This window comes from Staurois parvus, unplaced genomic scaffold, assembly GCF_062004578.1.
Source record: "Staurois parvus isolate SC_StPar_1 unplaced genomic scaffold, SC_StPar_1.0 ptg000303l, whole genome shotgun sequence".
Classification (NCBI taxonomy): domain Eukaryota; kingdom Metazoa; phylum Chordata; class Amphibia; order Anura; family Ranidae; genus Staurois; species Staurois parvus.
In genome coordinates, this window is record NW_028318099.1 from 4,932,947 (window position 1) to 4,954,016 (window position 21,070).

The following is a 21,070-nucleotide window of genomic DNA, read 5'->3' on the forward strand; positions in this document are numbered from 1 at the left end:
GGTCCATCTATGGCCGGCTTTATAGTTGGGTTTCAAAATACACCAAATTCTGTTTATTTAAAAGACTGTGTCTAAGATGAAATCTTACAAAGTTAAAACACCAGTGAAGACAATGGCTGCAGGATCAGCTTCTACCAGCTACAATCTACTTCTCTGCCATTTAGGACTGGATTGTTGTAGGTTTACCTTTTTCTATTTTCACAATATAGATAAAGACTACAGCTGTCCCCATACAATGAATAGGGAAGGCAGGTGCATTGGCGTCTCATCGGCTTCCATTGTTCCCACTGAGAGCAGACCCTGAAGGCAGGCTTTGCTCAGGAAATGGGAGACAGAAAGTGTTTACACAGAGACATGCAACCATAGCCATCTGTCATTTGCAAAGAATTACATGAGGAAAATAATAACAGATAACAATGGGTACAGAAACATTTGCATTTACATGATATATATATATATATATATATATATATATACATAATATATATATACATAGTGGATATAAAAAGTCTGCACACCTCTGTCAAAATGTCAGGTTTCTGTGATGTAAAAAAAATTAGACAAAGATAAATCATTTCAGAAGTTTTTCCACCTTTAATGTGACCTATAAACTGTACAACTCAATTGAAGAATAAACTGAAATCTTTTTAGGGAGGGGAGTAAACATAAACTAAAATAATGAGGTTGCATAAGTGTGCATACCCTCTTATAGCTGAGGATGTAGCTGTATTTAGAATTAAGCAATCACATTCAAAATCATGGTAAATAGGAGTCAGTACACACCAACCATCATTTAAAGTACCTCTGATTAACCCCAAATAAAGTTCAGCTGTTCTAGTAGGTCTTTCCGGACATTTTCTTAGTTGCATCCAATTTCCAAGGCATTAGATATACCATGGAACACAGTGAAGACAGTCATCATCAAGTTGAAAAAATATGGCGCAACAGTGACATTACCAAGAACTAGACGTCCCTTCAAAATTGATGAAAAGATGAGAATAAAACTGGTTTGGGAGGCTGCCAAGAGGACTACAGCAACATTAAAGGAGCTGCAGAAATATTTGGCAAGTACTGGCTGTGTGGTACATGTGACAACAATCTCCCGTATTCTTCATATGTCTGGGCTATGGGGTAGAGTGGCAAGATGGAAGCCTTTTCTTACGAAGAAAAACATCCAAGCCGGGCTAAATTTTGCAAAAACACACCTGAAGTCTCCCAAAAGCATGTGGGAAAATGTGTTATGGTCTGATGAAACCAAGGTTGAATTTTTTGGCCATAATTCTAAAAGATATATTTGGCACAAAAACAACACTGCACATCACCAAAAGAACACCATACCCACAGTGAAGCATGGTGGTGGCAACATCATGCTTTAGGGCTGATTTTCTTCAGCTGGAACTGTGGCCTTATTCAAGGTAGAGGGAATTATGAACAGTTCCAAATACCAGTCAATATTGGCACAAAACCTTCAGGCTTCTGCTAGAAAGCTGAACATGAAGAGGAACTTCATCTCTCAGCATGACGGCGACCCAAAGCATACATCTAAATCAACAAAGGAATGGCTTCACCAGAAGAAAATTAAAGTTTTGGAATGGCCCAGACCTCAATCCGATCAAAAATCTGTGGGGTGATCTGAAGAGGGTTGTGTACAGGAGATGCCCTCGCAATCTAACACATTTGGAGTGTTTTTGCAAGGAAGAGTAGGCAAATATTGGCAAGTCAAGATGTTCCATGCTGATAGACTCATACCCAAAAAGACTGAGTGCTGGAATAAAATCAAAAGGTACTTCAACAAAGTATTAGTTTAAGGGTGTGCACACTTATGCAACCATATTATTTTAGTTTTTTATTTTTCCGTCACTCCAACTAAAAGATTTCAGTTTGTTGTTCAACTGAGTTGTACAGTTTATAGGTTACATTAAAGGTGGAAAAAGTTCTGAAATGATTTATCTTTGTCTCATTTTTTTACATCACAGAAACCTGACATTTTAACAGGGGTGTGTAGACTTTTTATATCCACTGTATACACTCACACGCACAATTTTTTCTTTTTTGTGTAGGTGATCCTAACAGAAATGAATGTTTTGTGTTTAACATGAAAAAAGATTTTAGCAATGGAGAAGGTTTCACTAACCTTAAAGTGGGGCTCTGATCATTATACATAAGTAAAATTAAAAGGAACAACTATGAACTGCCTAGGCCTGGGAGCTAACGCTATGTGTAGGTAATTACAACTAGTAATTTCTCTCTCTCTAGAGCAGCCATTCTCATCCAGGGTTCTGTGTAACTCTTGGGTTTTCTCCAGAGGTTAAAACACCAAGATACATTAAATAACTCAAGCGCATAACTATGGTGAATAAAGGACAAAAAATACACATATATATAAATATAAATACTGTAGCCGCTAGTGCACACAACCCATGTCTCAGTGGGGCAAATAATAAGAATAAAGGTGAAGATAAAATGCTGTGTTACATCAAAAAAATCCACAATACCAATACATGAATCAAATATTGTGAAAAATAAGAAATAAAATTCTGAAAATCAAAAATCACCCAAACCAAAACAAAGAATAATAATTGAATCAACCAAAAACAAAAGTCATAATAAGCTCAAGTCCAATCAGAATGGTGTTCTTATGTAAACCCTCCTGTGAATAATGAAAATATGTGCAGCTGTCACAAATTTCAGTGAGAAAACATCTTCCACCATATATCTGCTCACCTCACGCAGTGTGACCTCACATTGTACAATGTTACAATGAGGTCTCCAAAGTATGCTTCCTCCTTATAAATGTCTTGGTGTCATCCGTAATTCTCTTTAAAAAGAACTCAACATAGTGCTTTATCCTTTTAAACTTTTATTCAGCAATAAAACATAGGAAATGCACTCATGTTCTGGAGGTGCATATCTGCACCACCTATGATGAACATCCGGCAATATATCGATTAAGCACAAGATGGCAGTACCATCTGAACAGCAGAGTCCTGTGTGAGCTCAGAAACCTGTCACCATAAAGAATGTATTGCAAGGCAAAGCACGGGCCCTTCTCTGTAAATGCAATTGCCTGCTAAAATGACGTTCCTGGAGCGGTTTCACAAATACTACAACCTATACTACTGTATAGTGATGGTTTCTGAGCTCACACAGGACTCTGCTGTTCAGATGATACTGCCATCTTGTGCTTAATCGATATATTGCCGAATGTTCATCATAGGTGGTGCAGATATGCACCTCCAGAACGTGAGTGCATTTCCTATGTTTTATTGCTAAATAAAAGTTTAAAAGGATAAAGCACTATGTTGAGTTTTTTATAACCTCCCTAGCAGTCTGATTATGTCAGTATTTCTGTGCTCAAAGCGGTACATTGTTTTCAATGGAAATATGTTGTTTTTTTATTGTAGGCCTGTAATTCTTAGGAATAACTCACTGAAATCTGTCCAAACAAGGGTCTAGTAAACATCCCGGGTATGATAAAATGTGAAACATGAAATCATAAATTATAATATAATAAATAATCATAACAAATAATAATAATAATAGATTTAATTCAATAATGTAATAAAACCAAAAACACTGAAATTTGAAACAGATAGTTCGCATATCACTGAGCTTAGTCGCAAAATCATTTTCAGTGTCTGATGACGAATTTCCCTACGAATCATTATCACTCAATTCTGCAAGTGGTTCTAATTTACGATCGCTGTTCTCTAGCTGGTCTAAAACCGATTTTGACCTAAAGGGACGCTTTTTGGACGCCATGGACTCTTCTCAGTTTCCAGGCAGAAAGAACAGTAAAAATGCAGGCAGGGCACAGGGCAAAGCACTCGGGACAAAATGTATGTGAAATGGTTTGATACAGTAATGTAATATTATCAGATTTTAGTGTGTTGAGTAAATGTCAAATTTTAAATTTTTTTAATTTCCCGCCAGTTCTGTCCCCTGAACGTCCCGTATGTCCCAATGCTCACAGGGAACGGAACCCAGAAGACGGATGCCGGCATCAGCCGGAGGACATGGCCAGGGACGCTGCAGGGGGGACATCGTGGGACCACAGGACAAGGTAAGTGCTGGAGGGATTCCAGAGCAACGCTGCAGTGTAATCCCGAGTGTAGCTTGGGGTTACTGCTTCTGGTACTGAAAGTTAACCCGAGCTACACTCGGGAATACCACCAGGGGGGGTTAATGAGGATTACGGATGACACCAAGATGTTTATAAGGAGGAAGCATACTTTGGAGACCTCATTTAACAAGTTGATCTTTTGAGTCCAATTGGGACCAAAAGTACACTTAGACTGTAATATTGTACAATGTGAGGTCACACTGCGTGAGGTGAGCAGATATATGGTATAGGATGTTTTCTCACTGAAATTTGTGACAGTTGCACATAATTTCATTATCCACAGGGGGGTTTACATAAGAACACTATTTTGATTGGACTTCAGTTTATTATGACTTTTTTTTTTTTGGTGGATTCAATTTTTATTCTTTGTTTTGGTTTGGGTGATTTTTGGTTTTTGGAATTTATTTCTTATTTTTCACAATATTTGATTCATAGGTATTTTGCATTTTTTTGATGTAGCGGAGCATTTTTTCTTCACCCTTTTTCTCCAAAGGTTGCTAGGGATTCCTTGAGCTGTGGCTATTTAACCTCTCATTGTATAGTGCCTGAATAGTTCTAGGGCCAACATCCTCTGGCAGAACTGCATGACATAAAAAATCTTTTAATCTGTCCATAAGGGTAAGGGGGGGGGCATTTTCATCACCACTGTAAGGGGTGCTTTCTTCCTACTAGTTATCAATGTAATGTACATTTTTTCCACTGACCCCTAATGACTTGGTTTTAACAGGGGTTCCTCAAGACCTGAAAAAAAATTACAAAGATTTAACTGGGGTAAAAAGGTTCAGAAAGGCTGCTTTAGTGTCAGAGTAAGAGTAATCAGAGTATGTCTGTGTGTCTATCTACCATCTGCACTGCATGAAAATGATCCATACAGAGGACTTGTAATTACTGCTCTTTATGTATTTCAATGAGCATAGATTTACAAGAGTATTGTCCATAACAAAAACCACCTAGAATATCAGCAACATTATGTATCCAGCATGACCCAGCACAGCTGTAATGTCCTACCATCCTTATCACTCCATAGGCCGCTCAGGCGATTGCATATACTGTACACACAAATGAGACCCAATTTCACACATACAGAATATGTAAGCACTGGGACCATCTCCCATTATATGACCACCACTTACTGTCTATGAATGTAATATGTTCTAATAAACCTTAAACATGGTGCCCATTAATAATTATTTACACAAATGTATGCATTTAAAGATTCCAGTAACTGTACTTCACCAACTTATAATGCATTTGATTTTGACACAACGCAGATAAACAATGCAATTTCATAGAGGTGAGAGCCTTGCCTTGACAAGTTTGCAATCTAGTGGACTAACAATGAAATCCAGACAGATATAAAATATGTATTTAATGCAGCTTTGTATTCATGAATACATCATATATAAATGGTATTTCTTTAAATGCTAGTGCAAGTACTTGAATTTAATTTGATATCAGTCTCTTGCAAATGCCTGTACAGCTGCTGGGAGAGGGAGGGGCAGTAATACTAGCCAGTCAGGTGTGCTATAAGTAAATATGTAGATAAGGAACATGCTGATAGGACATGGGAGCAGAGAGACCAAAGGCATGATCTCATCAGTCTACTGCTGCTCCTTCACTGTTCAATCAGATTGCTGGGGGGAAGACAGAGGATACTACTGTATTCATTAATTAAGTGGTGTTATCCCCCTGGCTGTACTGTGGATGCACAATAATACAAATTGCTTGGCAAGTAAAACAGCTCCAACAGATGTATTTTATCAGTGTATTTATGGTTTGCTCAGAGTTCAGCTTTATAAGATCATTTTAGTCATATTTAGGGTGTAATATGTTACTGTACAACTGCCCCCTCTCCATTGTGACAGCTAGTGAGGGATCTTCTCCCCCTGCTAGCAGTCACAATTTAAAAAAAAAGCAGCCAAGCCGGACTCCACCTGACCATGTAATTCATTAACTGAGTTATGTGAACGGGAAACTACAAGTCCCAACAGCCTTTGCGCCTGTTGGCTTGTAGTATTCAATGAACTACCATATCGCTGTTGAGTGCTGTGGTAGTTAATTGATCCTGTCAGTTTAAAACTGTCTGCCTATGCGATGTGCTGTACATGCAGACAGATTACACTGACAGTCTGCAGGAGGCCTGCATGCTACCAGCGATCTGCTGATCGCTGGTGCAATACTTTCTAGGCTTCTAAAACATAAAATATTAAATGCACATTTTTTTACCTGCAAAAAAATGTGCATTTATTATTGTTTGTTAACAGGTGAACTTCTCCTTAAGGGGTAGAAAACAGAACTAGTCGGTGCCTTTTCAGAATATGGATCAGGAAGCAGCACTGAACAGAGACTGAACACAATACATTAAATCAAGTTATATGCTTTGTCTGTGTGATTTTACCCTTGTAATGCCAAGAAGACAATGAAGGGTTATCATGTGTTAAAATTAAAAAGCAGACTGTGCTTTTTAATGTAGAAGTGATTTGAGTGGCTTTAGAGCCACCCAATCACTTCTATGTGCCTCTAAACATTTTGGCCATCACTGGCTTTGCATATTTGTTATCTATTTTATTGACACAATCTCATCTTTTATATTTTACATAAAATTGGAGATTATAGTGTGTGCACAAAAATAATGTAATAATTTCTGATAAAGGAAGTTGCCTGGCTGTCACTGGATTTTATTACTTTCTGAGACACTGATGCAGAACAAGCACGCTGACCAGAAAAGTCAGAGTAAAGTCAGAGTTCCTAATCCACATATTTGTTCCAGATCGGTGACTCATATATCATTGAAGCATTTGGATCACCATGACAGCCACAAAACTACTATTTCCTAGAAGTTTCTGGTTTGCTCATTTGGATATTAACATCTATTGCAGCTTAAGGCCACATGAACACTGGGTATTTAGTGCATCTACTGACTGACAGAGACACTTTGTAACTCTTAAAGCTCTATTGAATTCAATACATCCCAGATACATTAAAATCAAGGTAAAATCTGGGGCTGTGGCATGGGCAGGCACCCCCCCCCCCCTCGGCTGAAGGAGGTGTTCACATGCAAGGCTGGGGCAAATTTAACGAGACATACTGAGTTGACAGGCAGCACCACCTGTCAAATTCATCCATTAAAGTCAGTCCGGCCATTTGGCCCACAATTTTGGCACATTAGCCTCATTATAATCGGTCAAAAAAAAATTAAAAAAAAAGAACAAAAAACAGGCATTTAGGAGGTGGCTTAGCAGCACTCTGGAAAGTAAACCACTGCAGGTCACTTGATCACTTTTCAGTTATCTGACTACAGTAAACCATGTCTTACAATTTGTTTCCTTTAGAAAGCAGTCACATCCTGAGTAGAAAAGCCTGTGCCCTTCCAGTAGCTGTCTGAGCTTTACATAGTTAGTCTGGCTGACAAAAGTCCATCCATTAAAAAGAAAAAAAAAGTTATAATCCTATACCCATAGTTGATCATGAGAAAAAAAAATCTCAGCAAAGCACGATCCAATTTGCTCCTGTAGGGAGAAAAATTCCTTCCTGATCCCCCGAGAGGCAATCAGATACTCCCTGGATCAACTTTACCTATGAGTATTCTCAAATCAGATAGGACAATGAGCTTTGCTCTTCATTGAGCTATAGGTCTGATTCAGTAGGAGGGGTGTGTCAGACCTCTGCAATGGGGCGACTGCTTCCTCACAGAAAGTAAGGTTTTCACTGCAGTATGCTGGCAGGGGACATGCTTTTCTATTCAGGAAGTGGCTGCTTAAGAAACAAAAATAACAGTTTTACATTGAATATCTTTTGTTTTGATACACACTGAAGGCATTTATATGTGTACTGGGCTTAAATATTATGTGAATACACCAAACATATCTCTACTAGCCACATGATCAGGCATACGGCAGCATCATATGTAGACTTACCTTCATCCATGCCATTGAGTAACTCAGTCAGCTCCTCCAGCTTGCAGTCATATTGATGCTCTTTCCATGCCTCTCCATTCTCACTTCTCAGTACAATCAATTCTCTCTCCTTACTTCTCATTGATCCAAAATGGGGAATTTCTACTATCACAGGTCTGCACAGAAACAAAATACATGCTTTCAAACTAGAGCACCAACAGGCATTCTATTGTACGTTTTGTGACACCAAATACGTTAAAAGCCAAACATAAATGACATTTAATCAAACAATTACAAAAGCTGCATAATCCACCAAAATAGAATGACAAATCAAATTTCAAATAGGACAGATCCAGTTGGTTCTAGCAACTCACCACTGTTTTAATTCATTTACCAATTTTAATAACTACATTACCATAAAAATATAAAGTCTGATTGTGCAGCTTTTTGTCTTGTTAATAGACAGTATCTATATTTTCCTACAGAGGTTGTACATACGTTATTCAAGCTTTGCAGAGCAAAAAAAATGTACAACATCTTTATGGCAGTTTTCAGGTCCGAAAGAGGAGATTTGTAGAAGGAAAAAGTATATCATCTTGTGGACCACATCTGCAAACTCCGTTTTAGTCATTTCCTATGTAATACTCACAGAATTAAACTGTTTACAGTAAATCATGAAATCTTGACATTACAATCCTTTAGACATACAAACAGCGTAGACTTGACAGATTCAGCCAAAGAAATGGATACAGGGCAATGGTGATGTCGATACAATCTTTGCAGGTTAATAGGTCAGATACTGTCTGCTTATTGTCAGAGATCACATAATCAGTGTGCATGGTGTAGAACAAGACTGTTCACAGAGAAGGTATTTCATTGTCATTTCATTATCTTAATTTTTCCCTACATTTTGTATTACCAGTAAGTATGAAAGTAAAACATGCTTAAAGCTATGCCAGGTCTAAGAGGATTTTAGGATAAATCTATGAAACAGCACCTAATGTTGTATGCTGTAAGAAATTTACATAGAAGGAAATGCACCATGGTTGATAGTAAGACATTACAGAGAGAAGCATTTATTTAGATACATTCTAAATATAGCACTCCATGGGAAGACAAAGTAAGAAATACTAATATCATATTGTCGAGCCATAATTTGAAGAGATAGCCAGACAGAAGCAGAAGGATGCCAAACAAAAAATTATGGGTCCCTCTTTGATGTTACTCCATTGTTTATCCACATTTGCCTTGTCGCCATAAAATAACCTGGCAGTAACTTTTCTCCATTAGGAACTTAATGGGGTTCTACAATTATGGTAGACTTGTTTTCCAGCTACAAAAGTTAGCTCTGTTTCATCCTACGTTCTACTGTTCAACTACCATTTGCTTCAGAAGTGTTTTCACTGGCATCACCAGCATTCCTGACATTATTTAATTTATAAATTCCCAAACTTATTGATCAACTTCCATGCCACTGCTCTTAAATAGATAAACAGCTGTACTGGTTCTGTTCCCTTAACAGATGGGCACATAAGATCAAAAGTGGAAAGGATGACCCTCTCCACATCTGATGGGTCTTCTTTTCATCCTGGGACCCTGTATGATGACCAGTTTTTCCTAGAGCCAAACCATCCATAATGCAACCTAAGCAAAAGTCTAGGCCCCAGGAAATGTTCAGGAGGCCCATCTAAAAACCTTCATACTCCTGCAGTATTTCACATAGTATTATTAGTCAAAGATGTGTCACTTTGACTGGAGGATGCAGTTGGATATAGTTAGTAGCTGATGGTGAGGGGCTTTAACAGTGCAGACAATGCAAATGGGGCTTTCACTGTGCCTGTTCCAAGTTCTCGTCTATGTAAATCAAAAGGATTGTGGAAAGGCAAAGATACCAACTTGCTAATGACCCCATTGTGTCTTAATCTGTATGTGCTGTGCCCTATCAAGAAGAGATAAAACGTTACTAATTTTTGTACCTGTTGCAAAAGTCTTGCTGTAGTTTGAAACTCAGGTGAACTTTATTATAGGATTATTAATTAGATTATAAAATGTAAGCATGTTATATACAGTACCTCTATGCAGGTTTATTAGTAAGGGAGTGGAAAAGTAATGATGCTGAACAGGGTATCCCCTATGTTTCACCTTTCATTAGCTTACAGAATTCAAAAATTAAAGAAGATTGATGAATGTTTGTTAAGGTTTACTCTGCATGTAAATAGGTGAGGAATGAGCTATTTTCACCTACAGTCTGAATATGTCTCTGAACATAGCTCAGACTACATTCAATAATCTGTAAACACTGTGGCACATATGCAGTATGCAACTAATATACTATAGATAGCTAAAAGTATAATTTACATTGCTGACAATTAGGTATTCACGGATTCCTAATGCAGCTATAGAGTTGTGAGAAAATGTTTGTAAACCCTTGGGGACATTTCGGAAATTTAGAATTAACAGTTTGCAAAATGTAATCTGATCTTCATGTCCAAAATCATAAATTAAGGCAATTTAACAAAGCCATAGCTCAATAAAAAGTATGTGAACCTCCAACCTGTAAATATTAGCCCTCACCCTACCCAGGCTGTCTTGAAATGCGGTAAATTAACTTCTGGCCCTTCAAAAGAAAACTGTTTTCAGTTCTGAACATAACTGGCATAACTGTGTTTAAATCTGAGGTGCGAACTGTCCACTGTATTTAACTCCAACATCTGCCCACCCTAGAACACAAGTACCTATAAGACACTGTCTTATATATTTTTTGGCTTAAAAAAACACACTAGGTCTTATTTTCTGGATAGGTCTTATTTTTTTAATGTACAGGTGTGGACAGGGGGTGCAGAGGTGAGCTGCAGGCAGTTGTGGATGAGGGTTACTATAGAAAGGGCCAACTGATAACAGTTGTGAGCTGCAGTTAGTTGTTGCAGAGGTGAATTGACAGGTGAGTTTCAGAAAAGGTGCAGAGATGAGCCCACATCAGGGTGCAGGGGTGAGTTGTGGACTGGGGATGCAGAGGTGAGCTTTGGCTGGGGGGTGCAGAGGCAAGCTGTGGCCAGGGGGTGCAGTGCTGAGCTGTGACCAGGGGGTGCAGAGGTGGGTTGCAAATCAGCCCACCTCTGAACCCCCCAGCTGCAGCTCACCTATGCACCCTGTCTGAAACTCACCTGTCAATTTACCTCTGCAACACCCGACTGCAGCTCACCTTTGCACATCCCCCCACTCCCCCTCCACTGCCCTCATATGGTTAGCTAGCTTTGCAAAACACAACTGTCAGCAGCCGATCCCTCTCTGTAGTAACTCCCGTTTCGGGTCCTATCTTCCCACACAGTGCACCAAGCGCACTCACTCACCGCCTACTTCATCCCCACTGGCCAGTGATCACCCCTGGGGCATCAGCTTCCATGCATTAGGTTGCAGGGTGAGATGCCCTGCCCCCCTAAATACACTGCGCCCACAGATATTTGTTCCTTCCCTGTCCCACAGTGAGTACAGAGGTAGGAAGGCTCTGTGGGAGCAGATGATGCTGTCACTTACACGAGGGACTGTCACTTGCAAACACAAAAGCAGCGTTTCTGTATTTATAAGAGACAGTAGCTATTGGTGTGCACAGGGCCAGTGCTGGAGGTGGTGGAACGGCGTTCCGCCACGTTCCAGCTGGAAAAAAGCCCTGATCACAACTAGGTCTTATTTTCGGGTAGGTCTTATACTTATGCAATTCCCAAAAATAGTACTAGGTCTTATTTTTGAGGTAGGTCTTATTTTCGGGGAAACAGGGTACTAAAGAATTAGGGCATAGGAACCATATTTAAACGCAGGCCACCTCAGAATGAGTTTAGAACACTTCTTAAACAACAATGTCCTGTACTGTTGCATTGTGATAGTCAAATTTGGTCAGCTGACATGACATAAATGTGCAAAAACTCTTCTGCTGCAAAGCCTTAACTCCCCTCCTACTATATGCCACCAAGGTTTTAAAGTAACACTAAAATCACACAAAATAGATATAAAGATATAAAGTAACTGTTCCTACCCCCTCTGTAGGATCTTTTAGTGAATTTGTCCAATGTTTTGGGAGCATGGTAGCCCCTGCTATAAAGGAAAAGAATACCCGAGGTCCTGCAGAGTGCCTTGACCTTAAGTACAAGGTCAAAGTCTAAGGTGAATTAGCCAGTTTTCAGGCAAATAACATAATAAAAACAGGTTCTTGAGTAACTATGGAAAAGCTAATATAACCATTAAATCCTCTGTGGAAAACCCATAAAACACATGTACACTAAAAGGGCAATCATTTCAAAAAGTTCCCTTGCTCAGCATTATCTATGCTTGTGTAATGTATAGGCTATATAATGTTTTATTGAATTTCTCTGTTGAGTTAAAGCCTCACTGTCTGCTCTACTTTACCCTATTTCTAGTTCACAGCTCTTAAAATAATTACACCCACAATAGTATCATACCATCATAATCACAATGTCACTCTTCACTCATTACCTAGTTTACAGTCTGTGCTACGTTTCAACAATATACGTTGTCTAGTTTATTGAATGTATAAAGTTGACAGTACAAAGTCTGGGTCAATTCCATTTGATTGTTTGTCATCTAATCATTAAAATATCCATGAATTCTGGATGCTTGTGGCTTGATGCATATGATTTTCACGTCTGCCAAAAAGTAGGGAAATATTACCCTACTGTTTGTAAAGGTTTCCATAGCTGCCCAGAAAATGTTACTATTAATATATATGATGCTATGCAAGATGCCGCTGTTTTGCTTGCCCTCCATTTAGACCAGCCATTCTCAGCCAGAGTTCTGTGGAACCCTAGTGTTCCTCTAGAGGTTGTTAGGGGTTCCTTGAGCTGAGGCTGATTGATTTGATGGTGCTTGCATAGGTCAATAGTCAATGCCACTTGGCAGAGCCAGCTGAGTGACACCAATGATCTTTTTAGCTATGTGTAAAAGTGACATCTGACCACCACTGTAGTGGGACATTCTCCACATTAGCCACAAATGTAAAACGCATTTTCCCACTGACCACCAATGAATTGGTTTTTGGAAGGGTTCCCTGAGATCTGAATATTATTTAATGGGTTCCTCTGGGGTTAAAAGGTTGAGAAAAAGGCTGCTTTAGACAAATTAAATGGTAAGTATACTTGCAAGTGTCCTAATCACTGCTAACCCCTACAAGATGAACATATATTACACTTTACCTGTGGTGTAGCCTCTCTGAGCTTGGATTGCAGTGCACAGTCTCTCTTCAAAAATGCATCCAGTCCTGCATAATGCTACCTGCACACATTTTCTGCTCGTTGTCTAACCACTTAAATGGAAAGACTATGTGGCTAATAAAGCTTACAGGTTTTCTGTTGCAGTGAATGGAAATTCAGCAGTGTGTGGATGGGTAGCACTATGGAGGATTGTATAGATTTTCAAAGAAAAGTTGGCTATGTGGAGTTGAGTGGGTTTTACAATGGATATCTCAGTGAAGCTGCATTAAAGAAATGTATTACTTGGTATATAACCTGCATAGCATCAGAATCAGGGACAGTACAGTTATCAGTTTTCAATAGTCTTTAATGGAGTTACTACATAGGAAATTAAGCTAACTGTAGGAAAAAAATGCTCCCCCATCCTATACACACACAATACTGCTTTAATTTTAAATACGTTTATTTTTGTAAAGCTCCTAAAAATGATAATATTGGGTTAATTGGAAAAATGAGTGTTTACCAATTCCATTGAATTTTACACCAATAGCAAAATATTATAAATAGTATTAGGGACAATATATCTTTGTAAGATTTTTAGTTAATTGAAAATACCTTCTCTTGAACAAAATAAAAAAAATGCTGTCTCCCAAAATTACAATGTGTTTGATGCAGCATAAACATAAATAATAGAAATAAAAATCCAGCAGCCGAAAAGGGCAACTTAAAATATTGTTAGCTGTGAGATTAACATGCCTAGAAAAGCACAATAAAGTCAGCAGTAGTAAAGACAAGCCACTATCCTTTCAACAACATAAAAGCACCGAATGCCATGACAACATAAAATAAGGAATGGATGTAAAAATAATAATGCAAAAAATAAAACCCTTAGACAAAATTGTATCCTTAGTTTTCATTTTAACAGTGCAGCATCCTACCCTATAAATTTTGTCCCTTGAGGCCCAAGCTGCAGGATTCGGCTAATCAAGCTTTCTCCCTCATTTAAAGGGGGGGAATTGGTAGGAAGATGCAGTTTACTGAATAAGATCCATGCAGCAGGAAGAGAAATAAGAAGGGGAGTATTAGGATTGGATGGCAACTCCAGACATTGACTTCCGGTTCTACACCAGTTGTCTGGTGCCTGCTTTGAAAAATAAACAAAAATTCTGCATGCATTATAAGGGACATCCATTAAGAGAATGGTCTAAAGCATAGCTGTATGCTTTAATAGAATATGTGCAACCACTAGAAAGGCAGAGTATTGACACTTGCATTACAGACACAAAGAATCGCCTCAAAAGGTGATACTGTGGCCTTTAAAAAGGGTTGTAATGCGACGTTTTAAAAAGCAGCATTCTAGGTTTTGAGGCTTAGTTCATATCTTGCACATGTTGTCTGTAAAAGAAAAGTTAAATGAAACAACAAAGGATGGGGTTACAAAGAGTAATGCTACAAACCTATTTAATTAAACCTTCAACCAGAAGTAGTATTTCAGCTACCACTAGTCACTGATGGTTGCAACCACTTGACACCTTCTTTAAATCTCTCAGAGTCCAGGAGAGAGGTTTCCTACAGTAGTTGTTTCTTCACTCCATTCAGCAAAGCTGTTACAAGGGTTTTACTTTCTCACAGCTTAATTCCAAATTGTAAAATACATAATATGAAAACTACACTGGGGAAGAATCTGCTATCATGAGCTCATAAATTACATGGAACTGAGAATTCTGGTGGGAACACCTCATCACTGGAGTCTCCAAAAGATAAGTCTAGCAGATAAGGCAGTAACCTCTGTTTTGCTGCTATTGCATCAATGCATGCTTGCTTCCCAATACGTTCCCTGCTTGCACATTTGTATTGCTTGTTCTAACTGTGGCAGAATAGGAGAGGAACCAAAGTAAAATGCAAATGGGGAAGTACACTGCAGATATATAGTAGAGGAGCATGTTAATACAAGGGCATTACATAAACAGTCACTCCATTTAACACTATCAGTCACTATGATTCTTATATGTTTAATTTGCACTGTGAAAACAATATGTGTCACAGTTGTAGTGGGTCACAGTGGAAATATCCCCAATGGAAAAGAGAAATACAGACATTCACCCCAACATTTATGTTTTTTTTTCTTTCAGCAGCTATTAGAATCATTTTAGAAAGGTTAGAGATTTCTGCTGACAGCCTACTGCTAAGAATTGTAAGCCCTTCATACTTTGCAGACAGTGCATCTGCACTGGGACATATTGGTCTATAGAATTAAATGGGTTATTTACAGAAAAACTGACTGCAGATGGGGGAAACTATTTCTTTTACATTTCCACGGAGTCTCCCACTTACATCCTTTGCTATCTGTGAAAGAGTTGGGCAAAATATTTCCTGTGATCATAGATACTTTTAAAAAGAAAATACACATATATATATATATATATATATATATATATATATAAATTTGTTTTATTTTTTAAAATTTTCAGATCATGCATTTAAACACTACGGTGTTACCTCAACTAGATTGCTGTAATAGTATATTTAGTGGATGCTACCATATTGTTGAATAAAAAGAAAGTCTCATTACGTGCCACTGTCACTGTTCAGCTGACAACAAAAAATAGTTGCTTTCACTATGTCCAGGCATGAAAACAATTAAAAAAGGCTCCGAGGTCTACTGTTCTGTCAATGCACGTGATATTTCAGTCAGTGCTATGCTGTTATCCTTTTACTGTGTAAATCCCATCCCTTATTGTTGAAACTTCTTGAAAATCTGAAAAACTATTTGAACAGAAAAAAATGGTTCCAAGGGGCAGTCCAAAGTTTTCAATTTATTATAAAGTTGCAAGGTATGAACAAAGTCTAAATACAAGGAAGCTCATTTGCCTTAAAAACTATTTCATTCAAATACCAGTACTGAAATTTGGTTGTGCTGAAGCATTTTCTAGATTGTTTAACCTAAAATACTTAGTATACTGCAATGATCAAATATTCTAAGGCTCACTTGCCAAATAAAGTTGAAATTGCAGGTGTCACAAAAATACTACATTACTCTTGAAAGCTTAAGAATGTTAAATGCCTATTGCTGTTCTATTTAATCATTATCTATCTGTGCCAGGTTGTACATTTGGATGTCACTCGGAAAAAATCATGTGCAGATTTATTTCAGATATTAGTTGAAATATTAAATGAAAAAGTATTTCTCAGAATGTTCACAATCAAAAACATGGTATTAACATTCAAGGATTTTGGCTATAAGGACTTACCCCAAAAACTGAGCTCCTGATGGGCCCATTTCAACTAGCCGACTTGCTAGTCCTTCTCCTTCTACCATTGGTGGAGGAGTTGCTAGTTTGTGCCTTTTGACCAGACGGCAGGTGATGCGAGTGGGCGCAGTGCATTTTCTAGGCGGTATGACAATTCTCATTCCATTGTGTCGACTCCCCCTCATAGAACCTCCACGTGCATCCACCATAAAGCTAACCAAAAAACTACAAGACAGAGAATTTTGAGTGTTAGGTTTATTTTAAAGAAGGTTGGGAACAACTGACAAAGAACAGCATGCATAACAAACATACCGGAGTAAATGTCTAATTTCCCTCACAAACATTTTCCAATAGTAAAGCAAATAAAAACATTAGATAAAAACATTCAAATGCATATGAATCATTACAGATTGTAAACATTTTTAATTTAAATTCCATGCAATTAGAGGTGCAAAAAGACAGTCAAATAGTGAGAACACGAATGATGTTTAATAGTTCCAGCTGATTTTTATTTTACAAGGTAAGAGTCACAGGAGCAGCCAACGCATTTCAGGAGCTTTCCAGTGCACATCGGGACTTAGAGTGACTTAATAAAAGTCTGATATCACATGTATGAGGGCTCATTCAGGGCACCAATCAGACAACACATGAAATATGATAGTAAAAAACAAGACAATACAATAGACATCACCTAAATAACTAGGGGTAGCTATCCAAAGATTCCATCTCAAAAAAGTGTATAATTAATAGAAAACTAAACCATGCCTATAAACAATGCCATATGCCTTAACTGAATATAATAATTTTTGCTTTTCTGAATTTAAAATACAGTACTAAATGTCAAGTTGTGTACTGCTATGGGGACCAGGCCTTTAACAATATTCCTGACTTATTCAGTATGTATTTGATGTGTCCCATGGTACACCACTAATGCTCAAATCCATACTTATACTGCTTGCTCCTTTCTTTCTGTGATGAGTCCAAAGACATACCTTGGTGCCACAACAAAAGAAAGACCAAAGGAAAATGACACAATTTCCCACAGCAAATTGCTTTTTGAAGACGTTAGCATGCTGTGTCCATCTGTGCTTGCTGAGAGTACTGGAAGGATTTTTTATACTATGGCAGAAGCAGTACAAAAAGACATACTCATTTACTATCTGTCCCCATTCACTGACTATTGCAGTTGTATAAGAAAAATTTAATTTTACTGTTTGATTATAATTAATAATTGTGATGTTTTTTTCTTATTTCTATACTTATTAACTACTATTATCATAGGTTCTACCTCTTTACTATAAACAATGCCTTTTACCCACCATATACCCTATACCAACCTTTCTTGACCAGGATTCCTTCACAGGTTCACTGGGGTTGCTTAAATGATAAGTTCATAATGTTCCAAAGGTGAACATATCCTTTAAACAATTAACAATTTCTGTCTTTCAATCAAGTAACCACTACAACAATGATCTTTTTATCTATCTTTAAAGGAGGAGGTGGGGTCTCCCAATGACCACAAATATAAGGATCATTCTTCCTAGTGACCATCACACTAATGTATGATGAACTGTTGATATAGCAATTATTAGCAGGGGTCCCCTAACATTGGAAAGTTATATTAAGGGTTCTTCCATGTTAAAAAAGGTTGAGAAAGTCTGCCCTATACCAAGTCTGTCCTATACCATTCCCTTTCAACTGTCAAACCCCTGTCAGGTATTTCTACTGCCATCTGTGTCTCATTCAAGAGACTACACTTCACATATGGTTCTGTAGAAACCACAAGCGGACAGTGGTAACAAGAACAGGTGACCCCTTGTAAAAGTTTCATGTATTTCTGTTCTGGTGACAACTCATATTTTAGCTTTTTCTTCTCTTTTTGACTTAGTGACAGTGGTCATCAGAACAATTAGTTACTGAATCTCCCCAGTGATGACACATTCAGTTATAAAGACCAAATCCAGAAAAATGGCAGCACACCGTTCTAATAAAATGCTCTTATTGGAGTTTTTTTTTTCAAAACACTTTATTAAGGTGTCAACAGTAATAAAAATCTGACCGGGGTTCTATCCCCTTACCACTCTATCCCAAAAAAGTTTTTTATTTTTATACACTAACATTTTTTAAATATAGTCATCGCTTTATACGTCTATGAAGGTTCTCATTTGTACCGGGTCATGGTGTAGCTAGTAGTAGTTAATCTCATTCAGTTGGACCTGTTCTGTAATGAAGATGATTCGTAGCTTATCCAAGCAACTTTTTCAGTTCTAATGAGTCTCAGAAACCTATACATTGATATCAATAAATAATACAAAGTGCACTTTGTATTATTTATTGTTCATTTACTCACTTTGGTAGGAGGTTAAGTGTCAGCAGCTTTAACGATAGGGCCCCATTTCTAGCGCAGGAGGTCCGTTCTTTAGTATTATACATTTATATCCACACAGGTAGTACAGACAACTTGATCTAAGACAGATGTTGATTGTAGAAGAACAGAATGGGAGGTGTAAAAGTTGCAGCACCACACAGTTCTAAATAGATAATTCCATCCTTAATGCCAGGAGGTGTTAATACTTTGATCTGCATGACTGCATTTGATGTTAAATTGCAGGGTTACAGATGGACAGTAAGGTGCACTTAAAAACTGTTTCACAAAAGACGCAAAATAGGCAATTTACGTCAATTTAGAACAACCATCCCTGAACAGGGTTGGGAGCCATGTACACCATCTGTCTTCCAAATATTACAGCATTTTACCAATTCTACCCTGGAAGTTTGAGAAAAAAGCACTCCCTCAGCCATGTGACTCTAATGATTAACACCTGTACAACCTTCCTGACACCAAGGATGGTATTATCTAATAGAACAGGGTAGTTCCACAACTTTCACACCTCCCATCCTGTTCTTAGACAGTCAACATCTGGCTTGATAAATTCCATGGTGTTTGGATGAAGGTATCTGTGTGACTTGTGTGGATAAAAAGGTGACATATGTTCCTGACATTTGTTAGAACTGAAGTGGCTTGGATAAGGCAAGAAACATTTACATCATTACAGAACATGTTCAGTTGAATGCGACCAATTACTGACATCACTTTATAATTCTAATTTGTTAAAATATACAGTATGCTTTAATGATCATATGCTATCATACACTATTCAACTTCATCTTTTGACTGGTAAATCACAACTATTAAAACTTTTATGCAATCCAAAGTGGATCCTTTCTCGAAAGCAAAGTATCATGAATATCAATTACTTTAAAGGAGAAGTAGGGCCAAAGTTCTGCTCTCCTGTGGGTCACAGAAGTGCACTTAGTTCTGCACTCCTGTAACCTGTATTCAGCCAACAGGCTAAAGACTGCTGTCAGCTGCCTTTAATGAGCCGGTCCAGGCTCTGAAGCAGCTCCAACTTTAATGTCGGGATCCACCCAGATTCCTGACTGGCAGCTGGCTCAGCCTCTTAAGTGTACTGAACCACTACTGCTCTATGCACAGCCCAGCACTTCAGTGAGCACTGGAACGGCAGACCAGAGTGTCAGTGACTGTCAGAATGTGACTGTGAAATCCCACATTTCTTTTTCAAACTTTTTGAATATTTTACACAAACAAAGAGGGTTATAAATCTGCATGGCACCACTTCATGGCTGTATTTTATATGCTGATAACTATGGCCTTGGTGTCACCCCTCTAAACAAACAACACTAGTCAACTATAAAGGGCAAATAAAGTTGTTTTAATAACTGTTACATCAACCATCTTTTCCAGTACTCTGACAACGGGTATTTCAGGTTTCTGACAAAAGACCAGGGAACTTGGAGAACAGTGTCTATGTTTCAGATGTTTTCCTACTGACTAAAGCTTGGCAAGTCCTCCAACCTGAACATATACTTTGCTTCTTCTTAATTACAACATCAGTTTTCCATCTATCACACAATTAAGAGAGAAATCTGCTGGCAACAGCTACTGAGCATGAACTCAAACAAGCAATGTCTGTCTCAGCCACACAAAGTGCCTTTGATTTGAACTGGTTTATGAAATGAGGGGCAGAGTAATCTGACAGGTTATAGGCTATCCTCAGGTTTCCCACGCATTGTGTTATGTGAAGCCTGAGCACCTAAAACCTTTCTGTGCTCTAGCAAACAAAACATCTCTACTGCATCTCATTGTGACAGCTAAATTAAACTAGAAAAGATGTAGCTTTAGGCTTTGTTTTATTACCTGAATAGAACTATAGGTTCTACACAACTCTCTCTGTGTGCACAAATCACAATTTCCTTAAATTAAATATAAGGTACTATTGATAGTGCACTACTTTTTGAACTTAATATGTAAATCAAGCAAAAAAAGGCGAGGCGATTAGGACTACTGTTGGGCTTTTACTGCTATCCAGGACCCCATTAGAAGGATTTACCCTTACTTCCTGCCCTGCTGATGGGAAGGAAATATGGAATGGGGACATAGACAGAAATAGAAACCTGACAAGGGTTCTAGCATTTCCGTACTCTACTGAAGTAAAATGTTTTTATTTCTGCCTGTGTTGAAGAGTTTCCCTCATTAGTTCCTGTCTACAGAAATGTTGTCAGCAAGGCAGGATGTGG

At 38.1% G+C, this 21,070-nt stretch overlaps 1 protein-coding gene across 30 annotated transcripts in view; it reads right to left on the reverse strand.

The window, feature by feature from the left end:
- The window catches only part of ANK3 (ankyrin 3), an 818,082-nt gene that overhangs the window by 59,102 nt on the left and 737,910 nt on the right, over window positions 1-21,070 (reverse strand). For 21 of the 30 annotated variants that reach the window (XM_089683172.1, XM_089683174.1, XM_089683180.1 and 18 more), the window contains 3 exons: window positions 16,472-16,696; window positions 14,159-14,257; window positions 8,041-8,195 (listed from right to left, as the gene is read on the reverse strand). In XM_089683172.1, the coding sequence (XP_089539298.1) occupies window positions 8,041-8,195; window positions 14,159-14,257; window positions 16,472-16,696 (479 nt within the window). The remainder of the gene's footprint in view (window positions 1-8,040; window positions 8,196-14,158; window positions 14,258-16,471; window positions 16,697-21,070) is intronic. The other 9 variants (XM_089683192.1, XM_089683181.1, XM_089683191.1 and 6 more) reach the window with 1 other exon arrangement.